The following is a 20,111-nucleotide window of genomic DNA, read 5'->3' on the forward strand; positions in this document are numbered from 1 at the left end:
GACCTTACCCAGTAGATCTGTACTTCATCTCTACAACTACTTTTTTGGATATTTGTAAAGACTGGTTAGGAAAGGATAATACTACTATTTCTATAGAAATTATCCTGACCAAAATTTGGTTTATATGGAAGGAGAGATATAACAGAACATTCGAAAAACAACAACAAACACATGTACAATTAGCTTTCGAAATCCAGAGACATTTGATATTTTGGCATAAAAAAAAGTTCACAGCCTCAACTACATCAATTAATACCACTACCAAGAAGAATGAGATTTGGAAAGCACCTGGAATTCTACAAAAAAAACTCAATTTGGATGCAGCATGGGTATATGAAAATGCGCCTCCAGGTTTCTCTTAATACTTCGTAATGATGCGGGACAATTGAACAAGAGAGAGCATGACCAATCATAGCAACATCTCCAGAAGAGGCAGAAGCACTAGGATTGCTCCAGGCAGCTAAATGGAAATTTGAAGAAAAATTCTCGGATTTCAGCATAGAAGGTGGTTGCAAAAATATTTTTGATTACTTAAATGGTGTTCCTTCGGAGATATCATGGCAAAGCCAATCCGTAATGGAGGATGTAAAGCAACTTATCGGCAAATGCCATAATTTTTTGGGTTTTTTATTTGTTCATAGATCAGCAAACAATGTGGCTGACTTATTAGTAAAGGAAGCTAAGTTTTATCAAACAATTTTAGATTGGAGGAATGTCCCTCCATCTTGCATTATGCAAGCCTTGGAAGTAGATATCTCTAATGATAAGGCAGCTACTCATAACTTAACATTAGACAACTCTACTCATTTTGATGTAGGGGTTACTAACTCCCAAAATTAATATTTTGAATGCATCCTCATCTTACACAAAAAAAAAAGAAAAAGAAAAAAAAACATGTATTTCTTTAGTTGGGGGTCTATACTCTATAGTTTTGTATGACATAGAAATTGAAGTTGCTTTTCCAGTGAAGTGAATCGCTTAATTATATCGAGACATGAATTACCTTGCAAAATTGCCCTCTTGGTGAGATGGTGGTCATCCTTTTGAGAAATTTCACATTGCTAAGCCTAAGGCCCTAAGGGTTAACATCTGCATCAATCTCTGAAATCTACATGTTGCTTTCTTTCTTATGTTTCCTCATAGGCTTCCTGGAAGGCAAACGGAAATTGGCTTTCTGTGTCAACGGTCATTTTCAATGTCACTCTGATTTTCCCGACCACCCTCTATTGAAATTGTCTCCGGTTTTTTTTGTTTCTTGTCAATGATTTTAAGAAAGAAAAAAATGGCCAGATTTAGTCAATGTATCACTTTCCCTTTGGTTCTGTACTTATCATATGCAATGTACTTATAAATTCGTAAAATCCTGAAATGGTCAAACACCTATTTTCCAGTCAAGCTCACGATTGAGTGTAAAATTGTGGACTGCCAATGGTGTCCAAGGGAAAAAATAAAACAAAATATTAAATGACAAATGTTTAAATGATTTTAATTTGAATGTTGTCCCACGTTACCTGTGATAGTTTGTCGATGCCAATGAATTAAATTATGTGACTGTGCTCATCTTCTATTAATAATACTCCTAGACTCCAAATACATTTACCATATGCGCAAAAATATAAGTAAAACTACACCATTGCGGATGACCTGACCGGATGAAAATCTTCTATGGGATGATTCCCTCTGCTTGTTCAGTGGTGTGTTTTGAAAGAAAAGAAGAAAAGAGATCAAAGATATGCGAATCAGAATAAAATAAAAAGCATGATGAGGTGAGGATTAAAGATGTATGAACACATGAACATAATTCAATACCTTTGCATAAAGAATTCCAATAAATTTTATTCAATCCTGTACAGTAACTGTAACCACTACTACTACACAACACATTAGCTTTTAAAGCCAAAAAGAAAGATCAAAAGAAGAAAAGAAAAAGAAAAGAATCCCAACCTATTCCATCTCACTGACTAGACGTTCTATGAACGTTCACAAACTAAAGGACAAAAGCTTACACTTTGTATATTGAAATGGAGCAACAAATTTGCAGTTGCAAAGACAAGGATATATGTCTGTCACACCTGTACTTCAGTTACACACAGAACTAAATGCATTTTCGCTAACTAAGGACAAGACGAGAATGCAGCAGGAAAAGAAGGATCTAGACCTTAGTGGTGATATCACTATATCTGACATAGCTTTCCCTGCTCTCACCATCCAAACTCCACCCTGAAGTCCCATAAAATGAGGAATTCATAGGTGTTTCATCAGGTGTATTTGATGTCGTACTCCCTTCTTCTCCATCTAATGGTTCCATACTTGGCCATACGAAAGCAGGTTTGAAAGGAGGAAGTAAAGGAACTTGCCCTGATCCGGACACAATCTGAAAGATGAGTTGTGTTTTTGGTCTTTCATTTGCTATAGGATGTGAACAAGCAAGTCCTAGTAACAGCAGTTTCTCCGCTTCTTCTGGCACATAATCCTCACCCAATCTTTTGTCAACTGCGTCCAAAATTCGCCCTTCTCGGTATAATTTCCAGACCCAATCAACCAAACAATTAAAACCCCCGACTTTAGTCCATGGTCTTTGACCACATACCACTTCAAGAACAACAGCTCCAAACCCATAAATATCAGACTCTCTCGTGCCTTTCCCTGTATGAAAGCATTCAGGTGCAATATATCCAATTGTTCCAGGCACCCCTTCAAGCTCCGCATATGACGTCCGTTCATTATCGATTGCACGAGCCAAACCGAAATCACCTAATCGAGCATTGAAATTCGAATCGAGCAATATATTGTTGGCTTTGAGATCTCTGTGTATCACCTTCTGGTTGTACTCGTTGTGGAGATAATGTAAACCGGATGCAATACCATATGTGATCTTGTATCGATGACCCCAACTCAAAGTTTTCTCAGAGCCACCGAATAGATGATGATCAAGACTCCCATTTGGCATGTACTCGTATACCAGCAGTAACATTCCATTTTTATGACACCAACCTGAAAGTAACGGATTTATAGTTATCATGATTAGACCAACCATAGTTGAATGTGTCCCACGTTTACTTTTAAGTACAATAAATATGAAGCATAGTGGAAGAATCACTGTGGACCATGCCAGGCTTAAACTAAATAAAGATTTGAATGGTCCAAGACCAGAAAAGATCTATCCATGGAACACAAATTTTGGTAGACCGAAAAACTAAAGTCAATGAAACGAAAATTTAAACTAAATAAATTGATGTATCAGGATCTTGTTTTGCAGATTTGACCAACATTTAAGACTAATTCAACTTCTGATGGCAGAATTATCAGTAAAAAAATGGTAAAAATTGAGTGTAAAAATGGATATACCTTCAAGGCGGACGAGATGTTTATGGCGGAGACGATTGATGATGGTGAGTTCAGATAAGAAATCATCTTTGCCCTTGATGCTTTCTCTTGAGAATTTCTTGACTGCAATCGGTGTATTATTCTCACTAGCTAACACACCTTTGTAAACTACTCCAAATCCACCTTGACCCAATTTCATTTTATCATCGAAATTATTTGTAGCTTTTTTCAACTCTTTGAACAAGAACTCTCTTGGTGTTCCCGGTAAACTTTTCAATGCTCCTAGAATATTAGGATCATCGACATGTCTTTGTTTATTCCAGTAATACCCATAAATCCCCAGTAGAACTACCAGAATTATCACTGCTGGAATTCCAACACCCAATCCGATATATAACTTTGTATGATCTTTTTCTTCTGGAAGAACTTCAACCGTTAGATTCCACATAAGAACGCAGTTGAGCTGAGCTGTTTTTCCAGTTGAAGCTGCGAATCCAAAGTAAGAGTATTGATTGAGATGAGTTTTTAGGTTAATGATTTCACTGAGTAACGGGTGCTTAGGTCTGGGGCTTCCTTCAAGTGCCATGTAAACATCAAGAACCTTCGTAGTGCCATTGTACTGGATCCAAACTGTGTTATTCTTCGTCACATCCTGATCCGGAGCGATAACAATACCATAATCTGATAAAGAAACTGTTTTGGTTGAATTAACACTGTTGATATCTAACCCAATATGGTTATTATCCGGGTCGAAAGCTTGTTTGGATGTATCGAACTCGATTGCAACAAATCTATTGTTTGGATTTCCATCTGTAGAACTATTTGTTAACCCCAAGTACTCACCATGACTATTCGAAGGAAAATCAATAATATTAGGAGCAATTATAAAAGCTAAACCTTCAGCAGGGGATACTTTTGGTACAGTAGGATAAACATTTATAGTAAAAGTTGAATTGAAAGAAAGAATCACATCTGAAGAAGCGTTTCCAGTTTTTGATTCTTCCCAAATCTTGAATCTGCGGTTGAACATAGCACGACCAGATTTTTCTATGAGATAGCTTTTGTCATTCATTGTATCTGGAGTTATTTGAAGAGCTCCTCCATGAATTGAAGCTGTACCTAGAGTTGTGAAGAATTGGGAATCGGATGTGTGATTGAATCCCTTTCTATAGAAAGGATAATAACTGTTCTTTTCTGCTGAAGAATTTGAGGGAAAGATGATAAGAAAACATGAAAGGAAGATAATTGCAGTGATTATGTTTTTTGATTTACTCATTTCATGGAGATATTGAGGAATCAAAAAATCAAAATGAACTGCAAAATATTAATGAGAGGAGAACTCAAGGGAAGTAAAATGTGACTTAGGTTTTTAAATGTTTATAAATAGATAGAATCAAGGATGTTGAGGAAAGAGAGAGGAAGAAGAGAGATGGAAATGGACTAATTACTTTTTTTTGCAGTTTAATGATTTAAACACATTACAGAAATGGATGTGGTGATTGGCCTCCTCCATGTGGTTGGTAGGGTCATACATTACCCTGTAAAGGTTTGAAAAGAGCTACTGAAATTGGGTTATCTTTACCCACGTACAACTGGTACCAAAACGAAGCCAGTACACAGTGCACCGTGCAAGAGGAGCGGGGGACCCATTCCTCCCTTTCCCTATCCCAATGCATCAAACGTTGCACTGTGGCCGTTCGATCTTTTTCGGTGCGCTTTTCAGTTCAATTTTCCAGTGGGTAAAGATAACCCACTTTTCGAATTAATCATTTTCCTAATAATATACACTTTGAGATGGGCATTTTGGTGAATTTTTTTTATTATTTACACAGAAAAGAGCGAAAAATAAAAACTAAAAGACAATTTTTCCCATGACGAGATACAAGGAGTTTGAAGAAAACCACCGCATAGCATACTTAGCCATAGTATGAGGAACATAGTTCCCATCTCCTTTGATAAACATGAACCTGACTACAGTTATTTTCTTGGTCCGACTTCTTATTTGGATAATAATTTGATGCGGTCTCCGGATAATGTGAGCTTTTTCCTTTGTCAGCATAGATACAACCTTTTCAGCGTTACTTTCGATGATAACTCTTTGCGTACCATATACCACAGTGAATTCAGCAGCAAGAAGCATTGCTCTAGTTTCAGGCCTTCAGCCTAGAAAGGACTGAGAACAACGTGTGACTTAGTTCCATACCATTTGAAATTCGTTCCAGAGTCCCTCGCCACCACAACCCACCCTCCCTTATAGTTATCAAAAACAGCGTCCACAATAAAATTAATCCAATTAGCCTCAGGAGGACTCCATTTAGCTACCAATCTCTTGGTTTGAATTACTTGAACTTGCAATTCTTCCTCCGGAAACAGTGGAATAGAGTAGTTAAACCAGTAGAAAGCATCTCTGATTATGTTTGGGATAATGTAGTTCTTGTTGTTAAATATTTTATCGTCTCTGTTTTTCCATAGTGTCCAAAGAACAGAGCTTCACATCTTGAAAACATCATATTTTCCTTTTTCAGTAAGCCAACCAGCTATAACTTGTTTATAACTCAGACCCTGCTAATATTCAGTTTTGGATCCAAGTGGAGACCCAAAAAATGTGGTGACTAGAACTAGGCAGTAGAAAAATAAGTGCTCAGGGTCTTCGACAACAGAATTACAAATTTATTGATGTTAGCTACAAATTTCCCAATAATTTTAAATATTTATTGATGCTAGTCTAAAATATTTAGGTAATCCCTCGTGTAATATTCTCCAGATAAACAAAAGAATATTTGGTGCAAGGTTATTAATATTCCAAAAAAAATCCAAAGGAAAGCATAACTGGATCTAGTAGAAGTGTTTGGCTAATTATCTTTTAAGGTTTTTATGTAAGATTTACAAGAAAACTTACCGTCAGGTCGTGGTTTCCAGATAAGTTGATCATCGATGTCATCCACTACATCTGCTAGATAAATATTCATGATTTTAGTGGTTAATTGGTCTTGAAAAATTTGATTAATCAGCTCTGCATTCCATCTGGTAGGGCCTTGCAGTATAAGAAAATGTAACCGCCCCTTATTTCTTGTTCACGTGACCTTTGTTGATTGTTCCATGTGTCCTTATCCGAATCGTTGTTTCCTAGAATGGTTGAATCATTCAATAATTCATTCATTACCCTTGATTCCAACCCACATACAATACTTGTTAGAGCGCTGATCGGTCGAACTCGCATGCGTTGCTATCTCAAGCATGTTTGTCAATGTTAGTGAAATTTTGATTTCTAGCCTATTTATAGATGTATCGGATTAGGACATAGTTTGTGTAGTTGAGCTTAGACTTCACGGCGCTTATCACTTGAAGACGAAGAACTACTAAGGAGAGCTTGTGGAACTTCATCGACAAAAGGTATGTGGAGGATTAAACTCATATCTTGGAAAGTCTATTTCTACTCTATCTCCTATATTGAGACATAAGTCATGTTACGATATAGCTTCTCTATACACATTTGAGATTTCGAGCTGAGTATATCTCGCTTACATATTTCTCGAAATATGTGTTGGTAAGCTTTCGCTTCGACCAAGTTCATCTTATATCATGAGAAAATTGCCGAGTAACATCTTACATGGTTTGTGTGATACAATCATTTGGTGTAAGACTTGAAATGTTTCGATAATGATTATTTCAATATCTTGAAAATCGCTTTGATGCTAATAGTGTGTGAAACGGCTATTATCATTATAGAAGAATGTTTCAATGATTGAAATAAAGAGTTTAGAATCCTGTAACCATCTTTGGATATAAGCATAGTGTGTTCGCACATTAGTGTATAAGTCCAAAACCGGGAGCCTAAAGTATGCATACTTGTGTGTATACAAAAAGGTTGTAGAAGACTGGGTAAGTATGTGTACCCGTACGCATACTGGCGGAAGTTCACGTCCGTGAATTTCTACTGAGTTTGAAAACCAAAACCAAACTCATCCGGTTACCTAGAGTACGCGTACGTGTACGCATACTGGCAGAAAGTTCACGTCCGTGAATTTCTGCTGAGTTTGAAAACTAAAACAAACTCAAATCCTGTTACTTAAGTACGCATACCCGTACGCATACTTAAGTGGTTACTTTCTAAGATCGGTTGTACATGAACCTAAAATATTTATCAATAAGGAATGCAATCTTTGCAAACCGTGGCTACAATGTTCATGTACCGATTCGAGTGAATCAAACCGATTTTGCTTCAATTGTGTTCTTATAGAAATCCATGAGAATATAGCAATTGAACAACTCTTTAACTAGTTTCATTTGATTCATTTGAACTAGTTATGGTTAAGATGAATAAGCTTGATATGAGAGTAATCATATGGCTAACCTCGGTTAACTATTTTTGAACCAACATGGTGTACACGTTTTGGTACGATTCATAAACCTAAATGAGGGTACATTTCATTTGTGTGTAACAAGCTAAGTTCGATCTAACGGTTGAAAGATATTAGCTTAGTTGAATCAGTTTTTTCATCTAACAGTAATTATTGAATGCTTTGTTACCAAGGTAACTTGGATTGCAAACCTCGATTTGAAAACTATATAAAGGAGAACTCTAGCAACTGGGAAACCTAATCCCCACACCTCCTATGTGTTACTAGTTTCATAACTAGAGTTGATTCTCCTTTAACCTTAGGTTTCTTCTCGAGGCCCTGTATGTTAACGACTTGAAGACTTCATTGGGATTGTGAATCCAGACACAACTTTTCTCTTTGTAGTTGCGTGATCTGATCTTGTTGTTTCTATCGTGATTGAGTGCAATTGTAAAATTGACTTGAGATTTATATTTCCGATAGGCAAGATAGAAAAGTAATCACAAACACCTTCGTCTCATCGTTTGTGATTCCACAATAACTTGTTTCTCTAGTCGATTTAGTTTACTGTGAGGTGATTGATAATACTAGGCTTTTCTTCGGAAATATAAGTCTGGTTTATCAATTGGTTCATGTTCACCTTGATTTATGAAAAGAAGGAACAAAAACTCTTGGGTATTTCTATGGGAGACAGATTTATTCAATCCTATAGACTTTTCTGTGTGAGACAGATTTGTTTATCAAGTCTTCGACTTTGGGTCGTAGCAACTCTTAGTTGTGGGTGAGATCAGCTAAGGGAATCAAGTGCGTAGTATATTGCTGGGATCAGAGACGTAAGAAGCGAAACTGTACCTTGAATCAGTGTGAGATTGATTAGGGTTCAACTACAGTCTAGTCTGAAGTTAATTGGTAGTAGGCTAGTGTCTGTAGCGGCTTAATACAGTGTGGTGTTTAATCTGGACTAGGTCCCGGGGTTTTCTGCATTTGCGGTTTCCTCGTTAACAAAATTCTGTTGTATGTGTTATTTCTTTTCCGCATTATATTTTGTTATATAATTGAAATATCACAGGTTGTGCATTAAGATCAATCAATTAGAATATCCAACCTTTGGTTGTTGATTTACATTGATTGACACTTGAACATCGGTCTTTGGTAACGTTCAAGTAATTCCTCTTATATTCAATCGGGCTCGCAGATTTCTATTTGCTGATTGCATATTGAATTAAGAGTTAGAGATATTAAACTCTTATGATATACTTTATTCTAGATTGAGTCTGACTATCTAGTTGATTTTGTATAAGGTGTATTGGAGTAAGTCCTCTCAGATTGCCAAACGAATCGTTAGGTGTGGTTGTTAGACCCCCACATTTTCAATTGGTTTCAGAGCAGGCAAACACGTTAAAGACCTCATAGGTCTGTGTTCGTAGTGATCTGAGGATGGACGATACTGTCTCTGATAAATGCATTGCCAGAAATAAAAGTTTTGTTTCCTTAAAGTCTATTAAAGAGAAAGATTTGTCAATCTCGAATATAGAAGAACCTTGTGTTCAAAGGAAACAGACATACATTGACAAGTGTTTCCCTGACCACCTTACCGATGAGTCTGACTCTGAAGTTGAAAGGGATGCAGCCAGAGAGAGTGAAGTGATTCTAAAACTTGTTAGAATCCAGGCTGATAATGTCAACCGGTTGAAACACAAAGTCAATGTCCTTGTTCGTATGATATGTGAGCGTGACTCTCATTTAAAGATTCTTCAAGAGGAAAATCTCAAAAAGGATGCTTTGAAAGTTGAACATCTCTTAAGTAAACTCTCATTTCAAGGGTATTCAAAAGAGTTCGCCATACCAACTGCTTCTGATTTAACTGAAAAAATTACTGGTTCAGAAGAAAAACCAAAAACCCTTTCTATTGAAAAAGATGTGCATGCATCTTCTTCTAATCAAGGGAAGCCCACATCACACAGAAGGAAGAATTCTCCCGACAATGGTGTTAAGACTGTTCTGGCTAATCACTCAGGTGATCAGAAAGTATCTCTCTTTTGTGATTCAAAAGGGTCATGTAAACAAAAGAGGAATTCTAGGTTGAATGACAATTTTATTATTCGTCTTCAACACACCTTAGATTTAATTCTCAAAGGTGTAGCTGACATTCGTATGTCTAAACCTATTGGTTTTAGTACTCACCCTATGTACCCCACCAGGAAAGTCAGTTCAATGTGTTCCTCAAATGTTCAAACACATAACAGTCTTCCTAAGCCATATCGACGAAGAAGAACCCATGGATATTCTTCGGTTAAGAAGGAAGATTATGTTGTTCATGATGTGAAAAAGGTACCAGAAGAAGGAAGCAATGGAAAAATGGAAGCCAACCTAAAAGGGACAATTGAAGGGTATAAAGATATCATCAACCGGCTGACAAGTCCCTCTGTAAATCCTTCGGGTAAGAATCAACACTTGCGTCATACTTTGATGATAGTAAGTTTTATGATAAATTTTCACATCACAATGGCTTTCCTCCAAAGATCAGGAAAAAGAGGCGGCGTTCATTTATGAGCTCAAGGCTCATACTTGTGCTAATTAATCACAAGGTTGAATTCTCACTCTCAAAAATCCGGACAGAGTGATATATTTATTTTTTTTCAGGTATACTTGCTGACAAAATGTGTTTGTGAATCTCCAGCTATCTTCTTATGGTTCTTAGCTGGTTTATCAATTACAAACACTTTTTGTTGCAAAAGTTTTTTGTTTTTTTTTTTTTGAAAAAAAATAAAAATAAAAAAGGTGTCAAATTGTTGTGCTCTAAATTTTTCTCTTTTGAGAATAAATTTTTTTTAGAGCTGAGTTTTTTTTTACTCATTAAGCAAATATTTGCTATATTTTCTTCGCAACCGTTTGGTATAAGGGTAAGTCCATGTATGTGCATGTATCTCTTTCACGCAGGCACAGACCAAACTTGGAAACCCTAATCTTTGGTTCTTGTGTAACTTATAAATACCAAACCCTTTATATAGTATGCATACTTTTGTTGTGCTCTTTTAAGAATGGGATTTACTCCAAGTTCTTGGGATTTACCAGCCGATTCAATTGATGATTCGGTTTATTTGGAGTTTATTTTGAAGAAGAAGAGAACCCTTGTGAAGTCTGACGAACTCGAATTCTGTGCCTCATGCTATTATGAGTTTTCTCATCAAGATCGAGAAAATGCTGAGATGGTCTCTGCTGAAGTAGTTCATCATTTTCTCACTGATCTTGGGAAGACTCAACTGAAGCTCGAGAACTCTGTAAAGGATCTTAACTTTTTACGAACTGAGTTGAAAAAGGTTGATTATGACCTTGTTCTCATGAAGTCACAAGTTAAGGATCTTCTCAATGAGGATATCTTCTCCGAAGATACAGTTGATACAGTTAGTCACAAGTTTGAAGGTCTTGGTACCAGTGAAGCTTCCGTACAGGAACTCTGATTATGGCTTGTGATTACTCTTTGTTTCTAAGTTTGTTTTGGTTTATATTATCTAGTAAATCTTCTTTTTTATGTTTTTAGATGAATAACTAGGGTTTGGAATAGCCATTATTGTGAGTACACATAACTATGTCCAACGATTTTCATCTTCAATGTTTTTAGATTTATTTATTTAAATTCTAAGTTATTTGGAAGATGATTTTTTGGAATTTTAATCTTTATGATTTTATATATTATAAATTATTATGGGATATGTTGTTTACGTCCGTGAACCTGTGACTGTCCCATACTTGTTCAAAAGTTATCTATATTATGTCGGTATGAAAGTATTGATAGAAGATAGGATGAACTTTTGACATTAAAAAAGTTAAAGCCTTTTATGTCATTGTTTTGATGGAAGAAAGGATAAAACTTTTGTTTACAAGGATTAAGTCTATTCTATGTCATTATGCAAATAGTGATGGAAAATATAATGAATCCTTGTCTATTCTGCAGTATTGGTCGATCTCCGATCCACATTTTTTGTGCATGTACTGTGTTGATCCATAAGTTTTCTTATGTTTGAGCATGACCAATTGAATTGATCATTCTCTTGTGGTCAGTTTATTTGTTGCTCCGTAAGTTCTCTTATGACGAGCATGACCAATTGAATTGATCACTTTTGTGGTTAATTTAGTTGTGTAATTCCAATTGAATTAATCATGGGTTTTCTTGTGGTTAGTTCAATTGTGCATTTCGATTGGATTAATCATGAATTCTTTTGTGGATAATTAAATTGAATACTTTGGATTCAAATTCATGTTTTTATGTGATTTGGTGATGTCCAAAGAAATCATTCTTTTCTTGTGAAAGTCAAGTCGTCTTTGTTGTTCTTTCGGGAATGACATTTTATGGGGTAGAGTTCTTTTTGAACTTGTGCTTAATTGCCACATCTTTGTGGGGAGTGTGGCCATGGAATATTATAGGGATTATCTTGTATCTTTATAAACTCCTTGATGAATGCATTTAAGATCGGCTTTATGATGGCATCTAAATAAGTTGATATGGTATTCTCTTTTGGTCATGAAGTATCTTTAGGAAAATTTCATGAGGATCCCACTAGTTTTCGTACCTTTTCCAATTTCTATTGACAAAAAGGGGGAGAATTAATGTGTGGTGTGATACTACAAATACATTTGGTTTACGGATTGAGAGCATTTGTTTTCTCATTGTTATCGCTACGTATCTTCAACAACTATGATACTGAACTTACAACCTTTAGGATCATGGAGTACTTGGAAGTGACGAAGATTTCGAGTCGCGTTGAATATGTCAAGGAGATCAAGCATTTGGATGAGAAGCTACATTTTTTATTTATTTTGTAATCCATATGTATTGATAGTTTTGTCACTAAAATTTGCAAAGGTGGAGATTGTTAGAGCACTGCTCAGTCGAACTCGCATGCGTTTCTATCTCAAGCATGTTTGTCAATGTTAGTGATCAAAACTATAAGTCTTGATTTCTATCCTATTTGTAGATATCTCGGACTAGGACATAGATAGTGTAGTTGAGCTTAAATCTCTCGACGTTCATCTCTTGAAGACGAAGAACTACTAAGGGGAGCTTGTGGAACTTCTTCGACAAAAGGTATGTGGAGACTTGAACTTATCTATCACTTGGAAAGTCTATTTCTACTATCTCCTATATTGAGACATAAGTCGTGTTACGATATAGTTTTCTCTATACACATTTGAGATTTCGAGTTGAGTATATCTCGCTTACATATTTATCGAATATGTGTTGGTAAGCTTTCGCTTCGACCAAGTTCATCTTATATCATGAGAAAATTTCCGAGTAACATCTTACATGGTTTTTGTGATACAATCATTTGGTATAACACTTGGAATGTTTCGATAATGATTATTTCAATATCTTGAAAATTTCTTTGATGCTAATAGTGTGTGAAAACGGCTATTGTCATTATAGAAGAATGTTTCAGTGATGGAAATAAAGAGTTTAGAATCCTGTAACCATCTTTGGATATAAGCATAGTGTGTTCGCACTTTAGTGTATAAGTCCAAAACCGGGAGCCTAAAGTATGCATACTTGTGTGTATACAAAAAGGTTGTAGGAGACTGGGTAAGTATGTGTACCCGTATGCATACTGGCGGAAGTTCACGTCCTTGAATTTCTGCTGAGTTTGAAAACCAAAACCAAATTCATCTGGTTACCTAGAGTACGCGTACCCATGCGCATACTGGCGGAAAGTTCACGTCCGTGAATTTCTACTGAGTTTGAAAATTAAAACAAACTCAAATCCAGTTACTTAAGTACGCATACTTAAGTGGTTACTTTCTAAGATCGATTGTACATGAACCTAAAACATTTATCAATAAGGAATGAAATCTTTGCAAACCGTGGCTATAATGTTCATATATTGATTCGAGTGAGTCAAACCTATTTTGCTTCAATTGTGTTCTTGTATAAATCCATGAGAATGTAGCAATTGAACAACTCTTAAACTAGTTTCATTTGAGTCATTTGAACTAGTTATGGTTACAATGAATAAGGTTGATATGAGAGTAATCATATGGATAACCTCGGTTAACTATTTGTGAACCAACATGGTGTATACGTTTAGGTACGGTTACATAAACCTAAATGAGGGTACATTTCATTTGTGTGTAACAAGCTAAGTTCGATCTAACGGAAAGATATTAGCTTGGTTGAATCAGGTTTTCATCTAACGGTGATTATTGAATACTTTGTTACCAAGGTAACTTGGATTGCAAACCCTGATTTAAAAACTATATAAAGGAGAACTCTAGCAAATGGGAAACCTAATCCCCACACCTCCTGTGTGTTACTAGTTTCATAACTAGAGTTGATTTTCCTTTAACCTTAGGTTTCTTCTCGAGACCATGTATGTTAACGACTGGAAGACTTCATTGGGATTGTGAAGCCAGACCCAACTATTCTCTTTGTAGTTGCGTGATCTGATCTTTTTGTTTCTATCGTGATTGAGTGCAATTGTAAAACTGACTTGAGATTTATATTTCCGATAGGCAAGATAGAAAAGTAATCACAAACACCTTCGTCTCATCGTTTGTGATTCCACAATAACTTATTTCGCTAGTCGATTAAGTTTATCGTGAGGTGATTGATAATACTAGGATGTTCTTCGGGAATATAAGTCCGGTTTATCAATTGGTTCATGTTCACCTTGATTTATCAAAATACGGAACAAAAACTCTTGGGTATTTCTGTGGGAGACAGATTTATTCAATCCTATAGACTTTTCTGTGTGAGACAGATTTGTTTATCAAGTCTTCGACTTTGGGTCGTAGCAACTCTTAGTTGTGGGTGAGATCAACTAAGGGAATCAAGTGTGTAGTATCCTGCTGGGATCACAGACGTAAGAAGCGCAAATGTACCTTGAATTAGTGTGAGATTGATTAGGGTTCAACTACAGTCTAGTCTGAAGTTAATTGGTAGTAGGATAGTGTGTGTAGTGGCTTAATACAGTATGATGTTCAATCTGGACTAGGTCCCGGGGTTTTTCTGCATTTGCGGTTTCCTCGTTAACAAAATTCTGGTGTTTGTGTTATTTCTTTTCCGCATTATATTTTGTTATATAATTGAAATATCACAGGTTGTGCGTTAAGATCAATCAAGTAGAATATCCAACCTTTGGTTGTTGATTTACATTGATTGACACTTGAACATTGATCTTTGGTATCGTTCAAGTAATTCCTCTTATATTCAATCGGGCTCACAGATTTCTATTTGCTGATTGCAGATTGAATTAAGAGTTAGAGATATTAAACTCTTTGATATACTTTATTCTAGATTGAGTCTGACTGTCTAGTTGATTCTCTAGAAAGTGTGTTGGAGTAAGTCCTCTCAGATTGCCAAACGAATTGTTGGGTGTGGTTCTTAGACCCCTGCATTTTCAATACTTATGACTTCTGTAACTGCAGGTGGTTGATGGGTTGCAACACTGATATTTTGTACCACTGTAATTTGTGTCGTATTAGCATTCTTCTATCCCCCATGTCTCTCTTGCATATAGAGTGTCTGTTTTGCAGTTAGAGTTTTGTGATTTTGGGCAGACGGCTTACACATCTTTGCTGGAATAACTATAGGAGAAATTGTTGTTCTATATTTGCCTTCAAAATCAACTCTGATCTCTTCAATATAGTTTTCTATGATTGGATCTTCCATATTTTCATCGAATTCTTATGAAGGTAACTTCAACTTCTCCAAGCTTTTTGACAGCACAGGGCATTATTTCATGGCATAACCATATAATCCACAGTAACAACATAACCCAGGTAGTTTCTCTTATCTGAATTTAGCCAAACGAATTTTCTTAGATGCAAGAGTGACCTTCATATCCTTTGTTAACGGATTAGTGATATCAATTTTTACTCCAACTCTTGCATATTTCCCCCATTTGTCTTTATCTGCTTCTGGTATATCTTGAGGGTCAAATTTCTTTGCCATACTAGTTATCTTTTCACTGTTAAGCATACTAATAGGAAACTCATGGATCTGAATACAGAAACAGACATATTTAAATTCATACTCTTTTAGGAGAAAACCTCCATCGTATCTTTCTATAACCATTAGCTTATTATTTACAGCCCACGGTGTGCTTCTGATTATAGCTTCCATGTCACAGAAATTTTCAAATCTTACTTTGTAGATTTTATTCCGAAGATATGTAATGGAAAAATCTCCAGTTGTTCTCCATGCTTTTGTTAGCATCTCTTTCAGGATGAAAAAAGCATAACTCTCCATGTTACAAGTTTGAATACTAAGCATCTTTTCTAAGGTTCCATGAAAAGTATCTTCATCTTCATACTCTAAGTCTTTATTATTCTCCATAATATTTGACATTCTATTAATTATGTCATCAAAGTCATATGGATTTGATGAAGCCGACGCCACAATTAAGATGAAAGAGGAAGTAAGGAAAAAGGACAGTGAATAAACAGAAGGACGAATATGACTACCCAGAAACCTGAAATAAAAGTTAAGCTATGAGTGAAAGGGAAGGGTCATCACAAGGATGAAATCAAAAAAATCAGATGAAGTACTAAGAATAAACTGAAGCAGTTGCGCGACAGAATCACCATACGGGTGAAATCAAAGTGTTTTCATCAAAGGTCAAAACACCAAGACCAAAGTTAGAGCCGATTTAATGATGATTCCCTTAAAATCATTTTGGTGGTTTGACTGAGTGGTATTAGACTATTAGTAAATTTACATTGATTCTTTTGTATCTCATCAGCTAGCCTAATCCTTCAAATAATTTCTGCCCAATAAAGTTGTTATTCAAGCAATATATATGGTATATGGATGTAGTCAAATAAACAAATCTAAGAATTTTGAGATTTGTAAAACTTGTAATTTTTGTATGATCCATGCTCAAAGATGCATTATTGGATGAGACGAAGCTTTCACCTCAAGCTTGTTCTGCGAGTGGAGAACATGCTGGCCTAGTACAAAAATTGCACCATCCTGCTGCATCACGTTAGTGGAACATTGGCCAAGAGAAAAATTGCGCTACCATGTTGCAATTCGCAAGTTGAGCATTGGCGGAGAATTGAAATTGCACCACTATATGAAATTATCGAAACCCATTATCGCGAAAGTATATGGACTTGGTACATGACCATCCTCTCCCCCTTTTCTACTTGTAGAAATATCAATAAACATATATAAGGAAGGGTTGTTGGTATGAAGGTGCACCAATAAGCTATAAAGCATACTCGTTAAAGCATATATGATGCAAAGGCATCATTATGACATATTGCTTGCTCGAGAGAGCTGCATAATGTACACGCATCGTCGTTGCTGCATTGCTATAAACCAAGGTGCATCAAAATGATGCATTACGAAGGAAGGATTAATTATGATACCTTACGAAAAGACCTTTTGGTCTATACGGACTAGGATTTACTTGGCTTTAACCTTACAACATAAATTGATTTTAATTGCTAGTCCCGACATGGATGAACTATGATATGTGCTTTATCCTTTCGAGCTACAAAGTAGGATACCTATGCAGTTGCAATGAATAACTTTAAAGTCTTAATCGAATAACAATGGTATTTTATTGACTTTCAAGAAATCTCAATCCAATAACATCTATAATATTGGAGATTTCTAAAGCCTCTTCTGGCAAACATGATACTTTAAAACTCTCTCGTAGTAATTCTAATTCCAATTTGAGTATTCCCTCGGCGTTGAATTTAGGACTTCGGTTTCGTCTCGTCCAAGACTAGGATATTTTGACAGTTTTATGTTGTCGAAATTGTTAGAGCACTGCTCGGTCGAACTCTCAAGTGTTGCTCTCAAGCTTGTTTGTCAATGTTAGTGATCAAAACTATAAGTCTTAATTTCTAAAATAATTATAGTAATGTCTCGGACTAAGATAGATTGTGTAGTTGAGCATTAGACTTCATGGCGTTCATCAATTGAAGACTAAGAACTACTAAGGAGAGCTTGTGGAACTTCATAAACAAAAGGTATGTGGAGACTAAAACTCATCTATCACTTGGAAAGTCTATTTATACTCTATCTCCTATATTGAGACAAAAGTCGTATTACTATATAGTATTCGATTAAGCACATTTGAGATTTTGAGCTGAGTTTAACTCGCTTATATATTTCTCGAAATATATGTTGGTAAGCTTTCGCTTCAACCAAGTTCATCTTATATTCTTGAAGAAAGTCAAAAGATGATCATGTGAAAATCGCCGAGTAACATCTTACTTGGTTTGTGTGATACAATCATTTGGTGTAGACTTGGAATGTTTCGTTATGATTATTTCAATAACTTGAAAATTGCTTTGATGTTAATAGTGTGTGAAAACAGATACTGTCATCCTCTAAGAAAGTTTCAATGATTGAAATAGAGTTTAAAATACTTAACCATTATTGGATTATGAACATAGTATGCATTCTTGCATGTATGTGATCCATGACCGGAACTATAGTATGCATACACGTATGCATACTTGTAGTTGTGGAATTCCGGGTACCTAAGTACACATACCCGTACGCGTACCGGCGAAGGGTTTGGGTCCGGAAATTTCTGCTGTGTTTGGAAGTATGTGTACCCGTTTGCATACTGGCGAAACCCAAACTCAGATCGGGTACTTAAATATGCGTACCCGTTTGCATACTTGAGTGGTTAAAGTTCTAAAATCGGTTTGTTCATGAACTAATACATTTATATATTAAGGAATGCATTCATTGAAAACCGTGGCTATAATGTTCATGAATTGATTCGAGTGAATCAAACCGATTTTGCTTCAATTGTGTTCTTGTATACTTCTATGAGAATATAGGAATTGAACAACTGTTTAACTAGTTTCATTTGAGTCATTTGAACTAGTTATGGTTAAGATGAATAAGGTTGATATGAGAGTGTTCATATACCTAACCTCGGTTAACTACTGTTGAGCCAACATGGTGTACAGGTTTAGGTATGGTTACTAAAACCTAAATGAAGGTACATTTCATTTGTGTATAACAAGATAAGTTTGATCTAACGGTTGAAAGATATTAGCATGAGTCTAATCAGGTTTTCATCTAACGGTGAATATTGAATGCTTTGTTACCAAGGTAACTTAGATTGCAAACCCTGATTTGAAAACTATATAAGGGAGAACTCTAGCAACTGGGAAACCTAATCCCGACACCTTCTGTGTGATACTAGTTGCGACTAGAGTCGATTCTCCTTTAACCTTAGGTTTTTCACGAAACCCTGTAGGTTAACGACTTAAAGACTTCATTGGGATTGTGAATCCAGACCCGACTATTTTCTCTGTAGTTGCGTGTTCTGATCTTAATTCTTCTATCGTGATTGAGTATTATCTTTGCTTAGAGATTTATCTCTGGTAGGTAAGATTAAAAGTAGTCACAAACATCTTCGTCACATCGTTTGTGATTCCACAATATCTTGTTTCGCTACCATACGATTAAGATTATTGTGAGGTGATTGATAATACTAGGCTATTCTTCGGGAATATAAGTCTGGTTTACCAATTGGTTCCTGTGCACCTTGATTTATCAAAATACGGAACAAAACTCGTAGGTATTTCTGTGGGAGACAGATTTATCTATTCCAATAGACTTTTCTGTGACATATTTGTTTATTAACTATTCGACTTTGGGTCGTAGCAACTCTTGGTTGTGGGTGAGATCATCTAAGGGAATCAAGTGCATAAAATACTGCTGGGGTTCAGAGACGTAAGGAGCGCAATTGTACCTTGATCAGTGTGAGATTGATTAAGGCTCAAATACATTCCAGTCTGAAGTTCATTGGTGGTAGGCTAGTGTCTGTAGCGGCTTAATACAGTGTGGTGTTCAAAACTGGACTAGGTCCCAGGGTTTTTCTGCATTTGCGGTTTTCCTCGTTAACAAAATTATGGTGTCTGTGTTATTTCTTTTCCGCATTATATTTTGTTATATAATAGCAATATCACAGGTTGTGCGTTAAGATCAATCAATTAGATAATCCAACCTTTGGTTGTTGATATAAATTGATTGACACTTGAACATATGTCTTTGGTATCGTTCAAGTTGTTTCACATGATAATCAGGCTCGTAGATTCTATATGTTTGATTTGCTGATTACGTTGTGAAACAGAGATATAAATTCTTTGATATACTTTTCTCTAGATTGAGTCTGTCTGTCTAGTTGATTCTCTTGAAAGTATATTGGAGTTTGTCTATTCAGATTGCCGAACGAAATATTGGGTGTGGTTGCTAGACCCCTGTTTTTTCAGAAATTAAATCCCAAAGTTATTATTTATAGATTCTATTACACTTGATAAATCAGTTGAAGAAAAAATTAGGGATTTTGATTTAACTTAAACTCTCACGCGTACTATTATTAACAATTTTATACAAGTGACAAAATATCAAGTATTTTTGGGCTAGTTTTGATTTTTATAATGAAATTTCCATATCGCATGTCGACTTGTTAA

At 35.8% G+C, this 20,111-nt stretch overlaps 1 protein-coding gene across 1 annotated transcript; it reads right to left on the reverse strand.

The window, feature by feature from the left end:
• Positions 1-1,810: 1,810 nt before the first annotated feature.
• Positions 1,811-4,762, reverse strand: LOC113283567 (probable L-type lectin-domain containing receptor kinase S.5). Its single transcript, XM_026532882.1, has 2 exons — positions 3,349-4,762; positions 1,811-2,994 (listed from the first exon to the last, which is right to left on the reverse strand). Exons 1-2 carry the CDS (start codon positions 4,601-4,603, stop codon positions 2,153-2,155), a joined length of 2,097 nt encoding a protein of 698 aa, XP_026388667.1. The 5' UTR covers positions 4,604-4,762; the 3' UTR covers positions 1,811-2,152.
• Between the last annotated feature and the right edge of the window lie 15,349 nt (positions 4,763-20,111).

This window comes from Papaver somniferum, chromosome 5 (assembly GCF_003573695.1).
Source record: "Papaver somniferum cultivar HN1 chromosome 5, ASM357369v1, whole genome shotgun sequence".
Taxonomy (NCBI): domain Eukaryota; kingdom Viridiplantae; phylum Streptophyta; class Magnoliopsida; order Ranunculales; family Papaveraceae; genus Papaver; species Papaver somniferum.

Bases quoted from the DNA above. Each gene is read 5' to 3' on its own strand.
- LOC113283567 (XM_026532882.1), bottom strand. From the start codon at position 4,603: ATGAGTAAATCAAAAAACATAATCACTGCAATTATCTTCCTTTCATGT. The intron at 2,995-3,348 runs GTATATCCATTT...CGTTACTTTCAG, and splicing joins ACATCTCGTCCGCCTTGAAG to GTTGGTGTCATAAAAATGGA.